The following is a 13,587-nucleotide window of genomic DNA, read 5'->3' on the forward strand; positions in this document are numbered from 1 at the left end:
TTTTCCAACCTAACTGATTCTTTCATTCTGTCTCTTTCTCCCGCTGAACACTTGTAACCATGGGTGGAGGCAGCACCACCGGGCAGAGGGGCGTTAGAGGAGGCTGCGGGTGGTTTGTGTGGGACACGCCGAGCCCCTCCTCTCAGGGAAACCTGGGGCGTGTTCCCCCTCCGCGGCCGAGACCGGGGCCGGGCCCCGCGCGGCGCTGCCTCCGCCGTGCCCCCAGAGGGCGCTGCCGGGCGCCCGTGAGGCCCCGCGGGCGGCGCTTCCGGCGGCTCCCGGACGCGGCCTCCCCACGTGTGCCGGGAGCGCGGAGTTCCCGCCGCCGCTGCCGCGATGGCGGTGCCGGCGGCTGCCAGCAACCTGCCCATGCGGCTGCTCCGCAGGAAGATCCACAAGCGCAACCTGAAGCTGCGGCAGCGCAACCTGAAGCTGCAGGCGGCCCAGGGGGCAGGTACGGGCGGGCGGTGCCGCGGAGCCTCTCCCCGGCAGAGCGCTGGCGGAGCTGTCGCTGACTTTGTGTTCTTTCCCCTCTGTCTCTCCGCCGTGCAGTACCCCCGCCCAGCGAGGCGGCCTCCCAGGGACCCCCGGAGGAGGAGGAGGTGGAGGAGGCGGCGGTCCCAGAGGTGGATGCGGCGGTCGAGGAGGGCGCAGAGTCTGCGGAGGCAGCCGGACCCCGCAGCGGGGAAAAGAAGAAAAAGAAGAAGAAAAAGAGGAAAGCGGTGGCCAATGGAGGAGATGGTGCGTGTTGTTAGCAAATACAGCGTGTCTCCCAGGGCTGAGTTAGTCTGGGAGACCCGAAAAGCGCCTCCTTTGGGTTCCCGCCGCGTCGGGGGAACTTTGAAGTGCCATGTGCCGGTCAGGTGTGCGCTTAAAGTCCCTGAGGTCTAAAGCTTTACCTCTTTCATTCCAGCTATGATATTTGAATTCTTAATTCATACTAGCAGCCAATTTAATTGTTTCATAAGATTCTGCTTTCTAACATTGATTGGATGTTTTTCTTGTTTATTATTCAAATACCTGCCCTGTGTTTCAGGGTAGAGCTCTGGCAGATGGGTGCTCTCTGTGCCTGGCTGTGGAGCCAATACAGCTTTTTCCAACATGTCCAGCGTTTGGCAACATCAATATGTTACAAAACTGAAGTATACTGGAAAACTACAAAAAAAAATAGCGCTTCACAAATATTGCTAGATTTCCATATATTTTTTACATATATTCTTATAGATACATATACAGACATACATGAGGAATAGAAGCTTCCAAACTGTATTTGATTTTTGTGACACTCACCATGGTTATGCCAGTGAAGAGGTTGCTTTCCTCTCTGAGGATTCAGGTACCTAAAATGCAACATTTTACATATCCTGAGCACAAATGGTGGGGGAAATTTAGTGTCTGTATTGCAGATGGGAAAGAATTTTGTAACTCATTTAAGGACAGTTTATCTTGTTTCCACTCAAAATCTCACATGACATACATCAAGCTACATTGTTTCACTATGCGAAGCAGGCTGTGTGGAAGGAACTTGGGGATTTTTTGCTCTGTGCCTCAGAAAATTCCATAGAAACTTTGCCTCTCCTCCAGCCCCCTTCCACCCCATTGAAAATTGTGATCTTTGTACGTGGTTTACAGACTAAAGGAAATTCATTCTGTGGAACAATGTTTTATGATAACCATGACCATAATATTTCCATATTATTAACCATAACCATGATATTTCTAACTGACCTGTCTTCTGTAAAATAACACTCCAGATACAGAAGCCAAAAAAGCAAAAACTGAAGAAGATGAATCTGCAGAGGTAGAAGATGGAGATAAGCAGGACTCAGGAGAGAAAGAAGTGGAAGAGGAGGAGGATGAAGTGCCCAGTTTACCACTAGGTGTAACAGGTACCTTGTGTTCTCTTTTTCATGCATGTGCAAAATCCCATGGCCTAACACATTTCTTCCAGAGCAAATTGCAGTTTTCAAATGAGCTTTGCAAGTCAGGTGTTTGAATACATGATGTGACACTGGCAGCTGTACAGTAACCCAGTTACTGTTCTTGGAAATTTGCATTATGTACACACCTGTTGGTCCTAAAATTACTAGTGAAAGTGGTTTTTAAACCTATATACACACATGCTTATCTGTAAAGGAAGAAATCCATGAAGAGCAAGCTGGAGATGTAGAATTAGTAAATTTGGCAGAAGCAGCAATACATTCATCTTCATTCTTATTAACTCTGTGTAGTTTTCTTATGAACTCATTAATAGAGTATTTTGCCAATTCTTTGGATTTTATGGTAGCTTGTGATAAGAAAATGTCCTTTGATTTTTTCATATAGGTCAATTTGAACTGGTTAATCTCAGATGGCAGATGAAATTGAAGAAATAAGATTAAATATTTTTCATTTTCCCCTTCAGGTGCTTTTGAAGACAATTCTTTTGCTTCCCTGGCTGGTTCTGTCAGTGAGAATACATTGAAAGGCATAAATGACATGGGGTTTACACACATGACCGAAATTCAGCATAAAAGTATTAAGCCACTTCTGGAAGGCAGGTAAGAAATAGGGCTTTTTAATCACTCTAATGACCCCAGATGTTTTGTAAATTTTGCTGGCAAGCTACACACATGAATCATAGAATTGAATCATGGAATTGTTAATGTTGGAAAAGACCTCCACAATCCAGCCTTTCACTGACCGATTGTTGTGACCTGCATCTGCCAGCAGGCTCTTAGTACCAGCTCCACTGGTCTTCTCTAAGCCATGTTAGGTTTTTACATTGTCAGCATTGATCAGAGTGGGATTGTTCTTTTCTCTTTATCTATATGGTCAACTAAATACTTCTTTTTCTGACATTGCTGCTTGCAGGGATATTTTAGCAGCTGCAAAAACAGGCAGTGGAAAAACACTTGCGTTTCTCATTCCTGCAATAGAGCTCATCTACAAGCTGAAATTTATGCCGAGGAATGGTAAGGCTCTTTGTTTCACAGCTGGATTTTACTGTAGTGCAGCCATTTAGAGGGTTGTATGAGTTGTAACTGACTCCTGTCTGATTGATGTATTTTTAGGAACAGGTGTTATTATTCTTTCTCCTACTCGAGAGCTGGCTATGCAAACCTACGGAGTTCTTAAAGAACTTATGAATCATCATGTTCACACCTATGGTCTGATAATGGGGGGCAGTAACAGATCAGCAGAAGCACAGAAGCTTGGAAATGGAATCAACATCATTGTAGCAACACCAGGAAGACTGCTGGATCATATGCAGGTAGATACAATATTGATGTCTAATCTGGTTATTAAAACATAATAAAACTCTTTTGCCTGTCTCACTGTGAATTTGTTAATCTTCTAGAACACTCCAGGTTTCATGTACAAGAACTTGCAGTGTTTGGTAATTGATGAGGCAGATCGAATCTTGGAGGTTGGATTTGAAGAAGAAATGAAACAGATCATAAAACTTTTACCAAGTAAGAAAAAAAAAATCTATCTTTCCTGGAAATCACTTGACTAACATGATGTCTTCTTTCTGACTCAATTATTATAAGAGAAGTCATTAATTTTTATAGTTCTGTAAATGAACTTCGTAGTGGTTGTCTTACTCTGTCCCTTTTTTCTGCTACCCAGCATATATTACTTGTTCAGCATAATTTGTCTGAAGAACAGAGTTTTCATACACTCTTTAGAGATACAATTCTGTTCATATAAAATCCTTTTAGTTTAACATCTACATTTTCTCATTCATTTTTCTCTGCCTGTGTGTTTCCTGGAATTCATTATTTCCTAATAAGGTTTAAATATAAGGAAAAAGGTCTTTGACTTGCAGTTCGATATTTTTTCATACCTCCAAGACCAGTATTTTAAAGAAGTTTAAGTATTTACCTTAAATTTTTCTTTTCCTAATTTTTCATTCAGCTATTCCTTGTAATTGATGCATTAAACACAATCTCAGAGTTGTTTTTCTTAAACAAAAATATTACAGTATTCACAGATAATAATTTATAGTTAGAAATACAATGTTGGTCTCTGTTTAAGTCATTGTTTTGTGTCTAAATTGGATTGCAGCTGAGTATTAACATTTTTACAGAGAGAGAGTACTGTGTTTTGATAGCTGTTAGGATTTTGAGGGTGGGGACAGCTGAAATAAACATGGTGTACACCCCATAATACAACTACAGCCCTTTGTCAGTAGCACTATGTTTGAATTAGAATTGAAAAAATGTAGAGGACTTGTCCAGGAAGGTTTGCAGTTAGAGATTTTATGGACTCGCTATTTAAATTCTTCTTTAAAACGTGAGGCTGTCTTTCCAATGTTTTTGCAGAGTGCAGACAGACGATGCTTTTCTCTGCCACACAAACCAGAAAGGTTGAAGACCTGGCAAAGATCTCTCTGAAGAAAGAGCCACTGTATGTTGGGGTTGATGATAACAAGGAGACAGCAACAGTAGATGGTCTTGAACAGGTAAGACACAAATGTTAGTGGGTGTGTTTTGTGAACACCAAGCCCTGTGTGGTTTTTCCTTGGGATGCTTCAGATGTATTTCACTGTTTAATTATTTGGTGTGGGGTTTTTTCACAAAGTAATCTTTTCCTGATGTAATTGTGTTACTGAAACAGAAGTTTGCTCCTTACTACTTTTATTTAACAATGTTTAAAAATTTTGCAGGGCTATGTAGTGTGTCCATCTGAAAAAAGATTCCTTTTGCTCTTCACATTCCTCAAGAAGAACCGGAAGAAGAAACTGATGGTATTTTTTTCTTCATGTATGTCAGTGAAGTACCACTATGAATTACTCAACTACATTGATCTGCCTGTTTTGGCCATTCATGTAAGTGTCTTATTCATTGATTTATTTTTAATTAATCTGATAGTACCTGTTAACTCTTACTGAGTTTACATTTACCTTGTTTGTTTCAGTCCAGTTTCTAATAAGCAAGACACCCTGCTCACAAAACTGATCATGGTCTTGATTAGTCTGTAGAGAATGGAGATAAAGCAAAGATTATGTAATAACAACACTTCAGTAATCAGACTTGCTATTTTTTGAACCAGGGCTGAACATTGATATTAATTTATGCTCTGTATCTAGCAACATTGCTGTTTTCTTCCAAGGGGTTGCCTTTCACAAGCACTGAAACTCAATATGTGGAGCAAAGCTCTTCTCAGAGAAATCCAAGATCTCTGATCCCTGAAGTGTTTGTTGCTTTTCCTAAGGTCAGGGTGATGTCTGGATTTACTATGCCAATTCTTACCATTTGGACGAATATTGTAAATTTTTTGTCAAAACCAACCACAAAATGCATAGTTTAGAACAAAGAATTGACTGAAAGTCTATCGAACTACTACTAACCACAGTAGTAGTTACAACTAACCACAGATGTCCTTTTGTATTTTGTTTTGGGGGGACATTTTTTGCTATTCTTCAATAGAACTGTGACAAGTATCTGTTTTGTTTGGTTGCTTGCTTTTTTAACCTGTGATCTGTCTTAACATATTGCTAGACTTGCAAATGTCCTTTTTCTGAACTTGAAACATACATGTTGTCCTCATGAGAGGAATGTTTATTCAATTTTTAATATTTTGGGAGATACAGGGTAACCTCTGAGAGATGCCACTTCATGTAACCCTGTGCCATTTATTTTTTTCTTTGTTTCTTCACTGCAAAATAGTCCTGCTTGGTCTGTACAAGACCACGATTTGGAAAGATGTCTCAAATAATTTTTTTAGTTGCTATGTCATCCCCAGTGTGTTTGTTTACTTTTAGGGGAAGCAGAAACAGACCAAACGTACTACAACGTTTTTCCAGTTCTGTAATGCCGAGTCTGGAATACTGCTGTGCACTGACGTAGCTGCCAGAGGATTGGATATTCCTGAGGTTGACTGGATTGTCCAGTATGACCCTCCAGATGATCCAAAGGTAAGTTAAGGAAGCAGACAAGAGTCACAGCAAGAAATCAATCTACAAACTGAGTTGCAGAGAAAAGCTGGAACTGCTGCTTGACAGAGGTCAGGATTCAGCCATAGTCATATCCAGCTGCTGCTTTCTTTCACCTCCTTCACCAGCTCCTAGGAAATGCTGTTCCTAGCCAAGACCTTTGTTGCCTTCTTAAGAATTGCTTTTTAAAATATTGTTTGTGCTGTGAAATTAAAATCTAATCAGCTAAACAACAAAACACTTCTCAAGAGGAGTGTGAGTTTACAAATGCATGCCAGAGCTTTTCCAGTTGAAATTTGCTTTTTGTTTAAAGATAATATTCTTATTTGAATAAATGTCTACTGTAAACAAGCAAAATTCAAAAAACTCAGAAGTTTTGACACATAGAGCAAAATCAAGATTTAAATTTCAGTTACAGCAGACTAAGATTTTTTTCTTCAGTGAAAGATAAAATACTTCAGTCAGGGGCTCTGTCTCAGCCTGATGTTGCTTTGCACCTTCAGCGCTTGCTTTCCCTCATCCATTGTCAGTGCCAAGAAAAAGTCTTACCAAATGAATGATGCATTACATTATATTGAGGTTCACTTTGGTGTATTTTTTGTTGCTTATTGAGACGGCCTGACCTTGTTGCTTGTTACTCTTTCCAAAAGGAATATATCCATCGTGTTGGTAGGACTGCCAGAGGAATAAATGGTAGAGGACACGCTCTGCTCATTTTACGACCAGAAGAATTGGGCTTTCTTCGTTACCTAAAACAAGCCAGGGTAAACTTCTGTCTACATTTATGTTTTTTTACTGTGCATCTGGTTTTTAAAGGCAAAACCTGGTGGTTTGGTTTGTTTTTTCAAAGCTCAGTTTCGTTTTGTTTAATTCCAGAAGAAGCACAGCCTTCTTCTAAAGGTAATCATTTTAATAGAACTGCACAAGAGTTTCTTGGTTGCTCTCCTTATGGACTTGTTTTGTGACTTGTGACTAAAGTGGTTTAACTTCTAAAACAAAAGTGGTAAAAAAATGGTGTCATACTGAGTGTCTCTATTACTCTAGCTTAAAGGAAGTGATAATACTGTCATATTGATGTAAAGGCACTTTACAGATACAGCTGTGGTATTAAAAAAAATCTGTTATCTAGCAGGTTGTTTTCTATTTGTCCTTGGTCTTAAACACATTCACTGTATTTACACAGTGTAAATAATTTTGATACTTCATTTCTTCTTTTATTTTTAAGGTACCACTAAGTGAATTTGAGTTTTCTTGGTCAAAAATTTCGGACATCCAGTCTCAGGTATGACATGGCTTTATACTTCAAATGCTTTGATTATCTTTATTATAATTTACATGGAGAATGTTACAGTCTATAATGACTGCAGGTCACAAATATGTGTGCTTGTTTAGGAATGTAAGTAAATAGTCCATGTGTATTTTTAATTAGATGGTGTTAATAAAACTCAGCATCAGCTAAACCTCTTCAGTGCTGCTCTGCTACAAAAATAGCCAAGGAGCACAGAGTTGAGTGGAATAGCATAGATAATTCTGAAGATGTGAATTTCTATTGTTGATTACCTCTGTGAATCATTCTTTTGATAAGAGCTCTGTAAAGTTTCTTTTCAGTAACTGGAATTTAAAATAACAGGTGCAAGAAGCAGTGAAGACAGTCCTTACAGAGAGAGGTTCCTAATTAAGTATAATCAGGAAGAAATGACGCCTAATGTAGCTTATTTTTAGTATGCTGAATTAATGTATGTTAAACATCAAATGAGACACTGGGATCTAATGAGTACTGGGAATTGGGCCCACATCAAATAAAATGTCTCAGTCTACATTGGTGTACCTGCATTTTGGTTTAGAATTAATAGTGCTGGTTTCACAACACATTTTCACCACAATAGATCAGACTGTGCACAGAATTGCATGGAATCCCACAGTTCAGATGTCAGGCTGGAAATTCTCATGCACATGGTTTCATGTCCTTCTTGATTCACTTGTTTGGGACAACCCAGTTTAATATTTCTGTAAATTTTCATGTTGCTGCGACTTTGTACTGTACTGTACTGTAATTCAGTTTCAGGCTCTTTTGTCCTTCTCCTTGTTTATAAAAGCATTTTTACACCTGTATGTGCAGGTTGATGTCACAGGGCAGTTTTGCTGAAGCAAAGAGTGAATGTCATTGCCACTCACACAGTAAATAATCTTTTAAATATAATTTAGAGCCTTTTAACAGCTGTGATTGTTTATGTCTCTTATGGGGTTTTTTCCCCTCACCAGCTGGAAAAACTGATAGAGAAGAACTACTTCCTTCACAAGTCAGCCCAGGAGGCATACAAAGCTTACATCAGAGCTTACGACTCCCACTCTCTGAAGCAGATCTATGATGTCAACAACTTGGATCTTCCCAAAGTCAGCCTTTCGTTTGGTTTTAAAGTTCCTCCGTTTGTTGACCTCAGTATCCTTTTACTGCAGTGGTTCAAAGCTGAATTTCTGCATTATAAATGTTCATTGCTAAATTCCTATGGTACCTCAAATTCTGCTGTTTTGTTATGGGGGTTGGGGTTTTTTGCTATTAATCATAAAAATGAATCATGCTCCAGCAGTACTTTATCAAAGGAAATGTAAATATTGCAGACATTATAACTGCAAAATTGCCTACAAAATCTAGTTTAGCACATGTCCATGCTATACAGGCTTCAGTTGCTCTTGGGCAGATTCTGGAATGCACACATATTCTGAAGTATTGTTCTCCTCCATGGAAAATTATTTTCATTGAAATCTGCTTGCTTAAGTTTTGTAGTCATGGAATATTGACATAGAGGGGCAAGAGCAGGAAATAGAAGACTGTATCTAAATTACTGTCAAACCTGACAGTGGATGGAATTTGAAGCAGTAGTACTTTGGACCCTTTAATTGGACAGCTGGAGGAGTATTTAGAACCACAGGCACAAAGTTCTGGGTTTCTCTGTAATTAGGCAGCTCAGCTTTTTGTGTAACTATTTTTTCTCATGTCAATAACCCTTACTAAACCCAAATGCAATATTTCAAATTACTCCTTTTAAAGTTCTTTAACCAATAAAATTTCAGATGTGAACAGCAACCATGGCAGAAGACTACAGAAAAGAGGTGGAGGTGGGGGATTTGGCTACCAGAAATCAAAGAACGTCCACAAAGCGAAAATCTTCAAGCACATCAGCAAGAAATCTGACAATCGGCAGTTTTCTCGTTAATTATGGTCACTGAAATGCCTTGGGGCCTTGGGATAGCCTACCTTGATCAAAACCATCTGGCAGCTGCTGCCAATTTAAACAGCTCCTTTCACATTTTTAGGTCTCTTTAAGGATTTTTTTTTTTTTCTTGGAACATCTTTTATTTTTCACTTCAGGAAGACTCTTTGGAACTGAGGCTAAAGGAGAATATGGGCAGCTAGTTTTGCCATACTTGTAAGGAAGAAGATCATTTAAATTACCTTAAGTCAATACTACAGAGATTTTTATTAAAGAAAGGGAGAATACTTTTAGGTTTTATAGAAGAATTTGCTTTACATTTACCCTTCTTTCTATGCATACCTCTGAAAATTGTTAGAGTGGACATCATAAGGACATTGTGAGATAAAAAGGTTTTGCTCACATGAATAATTGCAAGGGATTTTAATGCTACAGAACTCTACTCTGGCCATCAAATAATGCTGAAGAATATAGGAAGATTCCTTTAGAACTGAACCATGGATGAATAATTAAGGCTGTATGAGCTTGTGATTAATTTCAGCCATGGTATCTGTATAACAAGTACAGTGTCCAAAATAAAAAACATCTCTTACACCATTATGGGACATTATTAATACTGGTTTAATGTTGTGATATAATGGGAGCACTCTGACAAAAATATTTGGTTTTCCATCACACTCAGTTTAAATCTGAATTTATTCATCTAGTGATGTCTAGTGTATTTGGCAAAGAATTAAGGAAAGCAGATGACATAAATTGAAGCACTCAACCCAGGCAGTGTTTTCTAAGATGCTCCATAACCTTGATGAAGTAAGAAGTTCTGCAATTGTATCTTGTACATTGCAAAAGTGTATTGCTTTTTGGTTTTAATACACCAGATCAGTGATGGGCAAAGTCAAAGATACTGCCACAGGACTGAGGGGGTGGAGAGACTCAATAAAAGAAACAGTGAAATGGGGTGTAAATATACTAGAAGGGTATTTTGAAGGAAGAATGTGAAAGACTGAACTGGAAGAGGGAGGAATACACATCACAGACAGGAAAAATGTGGAGACTTCAGCACAAGAAGAATACACAGGTTGGGTAAGAGAGTAATTGTATTACATATATTATTTCCATCTCTCTGCCATTGAAGCAGTAGGTAACTGCTCTTATGGGGCTACAGTGGTGGTGGGAAGTGTTTAAAAAGTGTTCATGCATCAGTGAAAGACTAAAATGTCACAGCATCCAGAAATGTGGGCCACATGCAATTACAGTAAAACAGCTTTTGATGTATATTTAAAATGTAACCCAGGAGCAGTTACGAATACAATTGCATAAGTAATTATATATATAAATATATATATAAATTGGAATGTTATTTCTTAGGTCTTCTAAAGTAGCATGTTAGATTTAAAACTGATACATGCATTGAAGTATTTAAAAAAAAATCAGTGAACTTTCTTTTCATCCTTGGAGAAACCAGATCGTTTGCAGGGGGGGAGAAATAATAGGACCATTCTGTTGCCAGTGCTTCCACCATTCAGAACTGAGCATTGCCTGGTTTTCCCTCTTTTATGAAATGGCTGACTTTAGACCCTAGTGGGCTTTTCAAGAGTTTTAATGTCACAATAATTTCGTTACTAGAATTTGAATGTCTTGTGCTTCTAAGCTTGCAATGAAATAGCAAAATCTCCTCTGAAGGGTAAACAGTGCTAAACATGATGCTTGTCTCATTGAGTTCTAATCTTTGATTCTGGGTTTTCTTATAAATTTATAAATAATAGATGTCAAAGTAATTCTCATGTCTTTATTAACAGCACATCTTAGGAGTTGTCTCTCAGATCTACATCATCATACAGTTTAAGGCTTCTGTTTATACCTGCCAGCTGTGCAGTTACTGTATGGGAATTAAATTTCATTAAAGCAAAAGAAACACTGAGGGACTCATTAGATGAACTGCAAAATTAATTACTTGGAAAGAGAGGTAAGCAGAGCTGCAGTAAACCACTGTGAAGATCAGAGTGTGGTTATGTGGGCACAAGCAGTGGCTGCAGTGGTATGGAGTATTTGTTTGGAACAGGAAAAGAGCTGGGATGTGGAGTCAGTGACCACCTTTCTGACCATGTGCTCATGGCCAGGACTGGTTGGGCTTAAAAGTGCATCAAAATTGCTGCCACTTCTCTATATAGGCAAAGGCCTGTCTCACAGAGAGCTGCTTCTGCCGGTCACTGTTTTGGGAACAGCAGGCTAACTGCTTTCCCAGCAGTTTCAATACTCCGGCTTCACCTAATTTTTTCTTTGGAAGAGCTGAGGCACTGTCAGCTTCTAAAGTCTGATACATGGAAAACTGACAAAACAGGGCTTGGCAAGAGCCTGCACAACTCCTCCCTATGATATTTGGTTTGGTTTTTCTTAATTTCTGAATTTTCTAATAGGAGGAAATCTTTGAAACAATCTTACCTAGGAGATAGACTGGATGGTATTGCTCTAGAGTAATAGTAGCTTACACTGAAGAAAAAAAGTTAATACTGTTACTTAAATGTAGATGTGCAATGGGTGCACCTTGCCTGTAGTAGCTACCTAGTCAGCTCTAATTTCCTGATTAAGTGGAAGAGAAATTCATGACCTGAGACTAAGTGGGAATTAAAAGCTTCCTGTCTTGTGCAGATGCAATTACCTTTGCTTTGTTTATGAAATCATAAATGACAAATAGTTTCTGATGAAATATCTGCGTATTGGGCAGCATCTATTCCACTGGCATTGCAAGAAGTGCAAAAGATTGTCAAACTGATTGGAAATCTAACGTTTCCTTTGCAGCTTCCCCTGTCATCAATCTTGTGAGCAGTTAATAGACCTCAGCCATCAGGCTCTCAAGGCTTGTCTCATAACACTGACCGATCGGTTGGGGACTAATATTGTGTGCCTTGAGAAATTGCTTTCTTCCTCTGAGAACCTTGACAAAGAAATTGGACTCTTTAAACCACTTAAGGGGGTGATCAAAACTGTCCTGCTTGGACTGGGAGATGTTTTTGACAGTTCTTGGAACAGGCCCATAAAGGAGAACTCTGCCGCCAAGTTACTGCTCATAATCATGAAAAATCTTGTCATGATCCAAGTTTCCTGTGCCATAAAGCTGCCGAGTTATAGACAAGCACAATGCTGGTCAGAAAGTGTTGCCATCAAATTTTTTCAGGGTGAATGTCACAGGTGGAGGGCACCTTTATTGACACTGTAGAGCAAGAATAGTTGAGGACTGGGTAAGGTATTATCTACCGAGGTCTGCTGTAAATAAGAAGTATGTTTATATTTTGGCAGTAATTAGCCTTTTTGTTTGATGTATGATTTGATGACTCAATTTAAGTAAGCTACCAAAGCTTTAGATACCCAGATGATTTGCTTTCGAGCCAGTGACCTGAGACTCAGGGAAAGCAAGCTCTCACAGGAAGGGTGAAAAGGACTATGTGATTTTAAAAAGTAACATTTTAGTAGAGGAAGAGAGGGTGCTGACAGGATACTGCACAGGTCTGTGACTTTTGGTTTTAGCTCTACCATTGCCCTGTTTAGGAGATCATTGTCCAGGTACTTCAACTGCCCAAAACTTTACAGAGCACTGAAAAGAGCCAGTAAAGAACCATCATTAGCCCTTGAAAGGTGAGTTGATGGTTTGGTTTGGGTTTTTTTCAAACTAAAGTAATGCTGAAAGAAGCCTATAATCAAGGGGCTAGGCATACAGAATAAAGTCTATCACTGCTCCTGGCTTTTGCTGTTAGCTTGATTTTCTTGGGACTTTAGCTGACAGGAGAATTCATGCAACACTTTCTGAGGCTTTCGTTTGTCCAATGCTTTTAGATTTATAGAAGATGTTGAGCCCTGACAATAAGAATCCACCCTCTTGAACTGGAATGCTCTTAGCTGCTAAAAAATCTGCTCGCTTGCATCAAAGTCGTAAATACCATGATGTTGCTTCTGTCAAATCTCTTTATTGCACAGCTGCTTGGGGAAGAGATTACACTTTTTTTGCTCCTCTTAGCCACCACAATAAACTTTTGATAAGGAGTTGTGAGGAGAGCTAGAGGGAAGATCCCATTAGAAGAAGAGAAGAGAAATGGAAAATTGGGGTCCTGTCTAGAACCACATGCACTTTGCTATATAGGTGTCATCCAGCTTAAGAACTGCATTCACTTTTCAAAAAAAGTCCCCAAAACCTTAGCATACTCTCCAATAGTAGTCCATCTTCCCAAACACTTTTGTAAGCTGCAACACTGAAAAACATAACCATCTACTATTTTTTCCCAGTTGGTCAGAATTTAAAATTAAAAAAAAAGGAAAATTGTAGGCTCTGCAAAATCCTGTAAAACAGTTACAAAACTTCCAAACTCTCCTCTATTTTGGCTGTCAGGTGAAGATGTTGAGCCACCTAGGGCTTTCTGGGCTCTTCTATGAGCATTGGCAATCACCTATGAATGTTATTAT

At 39.3% G+C, this 13,587-nt stretch overlaps 1 protein-coding gene across 1 annotated transcript; it reads left to right on the top strand.

The window, feature by feature from the left end:
- The first annotated feature begins 336 nt into the window (after nt 1–336).
- On the top strand, nt 337–10,910 carry DDX18 (DEAD-box helicase 18). The gene is made up of 14 exons (XM_010407118.3): nt 337–454; nt 553–741; nt 1,755–1,889; nt 2,405–2,540; nt 2,854–2,954; nt 3,054–3,253; nt 3,341–3,455; nt 4,308–4,447; nt 4,652–4,813; nt 5,750–5,902; nt 6,571–6,684; nt 7,146–7,202; nt 8,183–8,360; nt 8,993–10,910. Exons 1-14 carry the CDS (start codon nt 337–339, stop codon nt 9,133–9,135), a joined length of 1,941 nt encoding a protein of 646 aa, XP_010405420.2. The 3' UTR covers nt 9,136–10,910.
- The last annotated feature ends 2,677 nt before the right edge of the window (nt 10,911–13,587 follow it).

Source organism: Corvus cornix, chromosome 7 (genome assembly GCF_000738735.6).
Source record: "Corvus cornix cornix isolate S_Up_H32 chromosome 7, ASM73873v5, whole genome shotgun sequence".
Taxonomy (NCBI): domain Eukaryota; kingdom Metazoa; phylum Chordata; class Aves; order Passeriformes; family Corvidae; genus Corvus; species Corvus cornix.

Coding starts and splice junctions, on each gene's coding strand:
- DDX18 (XM_010407118.3), top strand. CDS start 337: ATGGCGGTGCCGGCGGCTGCCAGCAACCTGCCCATGCGGCTGCTCCGC. Junction 455..552: donor GCAGGCGGCCCAGGGGGCAG/GTACGGGCGGGC, acceptor TCCGCCGTGCAG/TACCCCCGCCCAGCGAGGCG. Junction 2,541..2,853: donor AAGCCACTTCTGGAAGGCAG/GTAAGAAATAGG, acceptor TGCTGCTTGCAG/GGATATTTTAGCAGCTGCAA.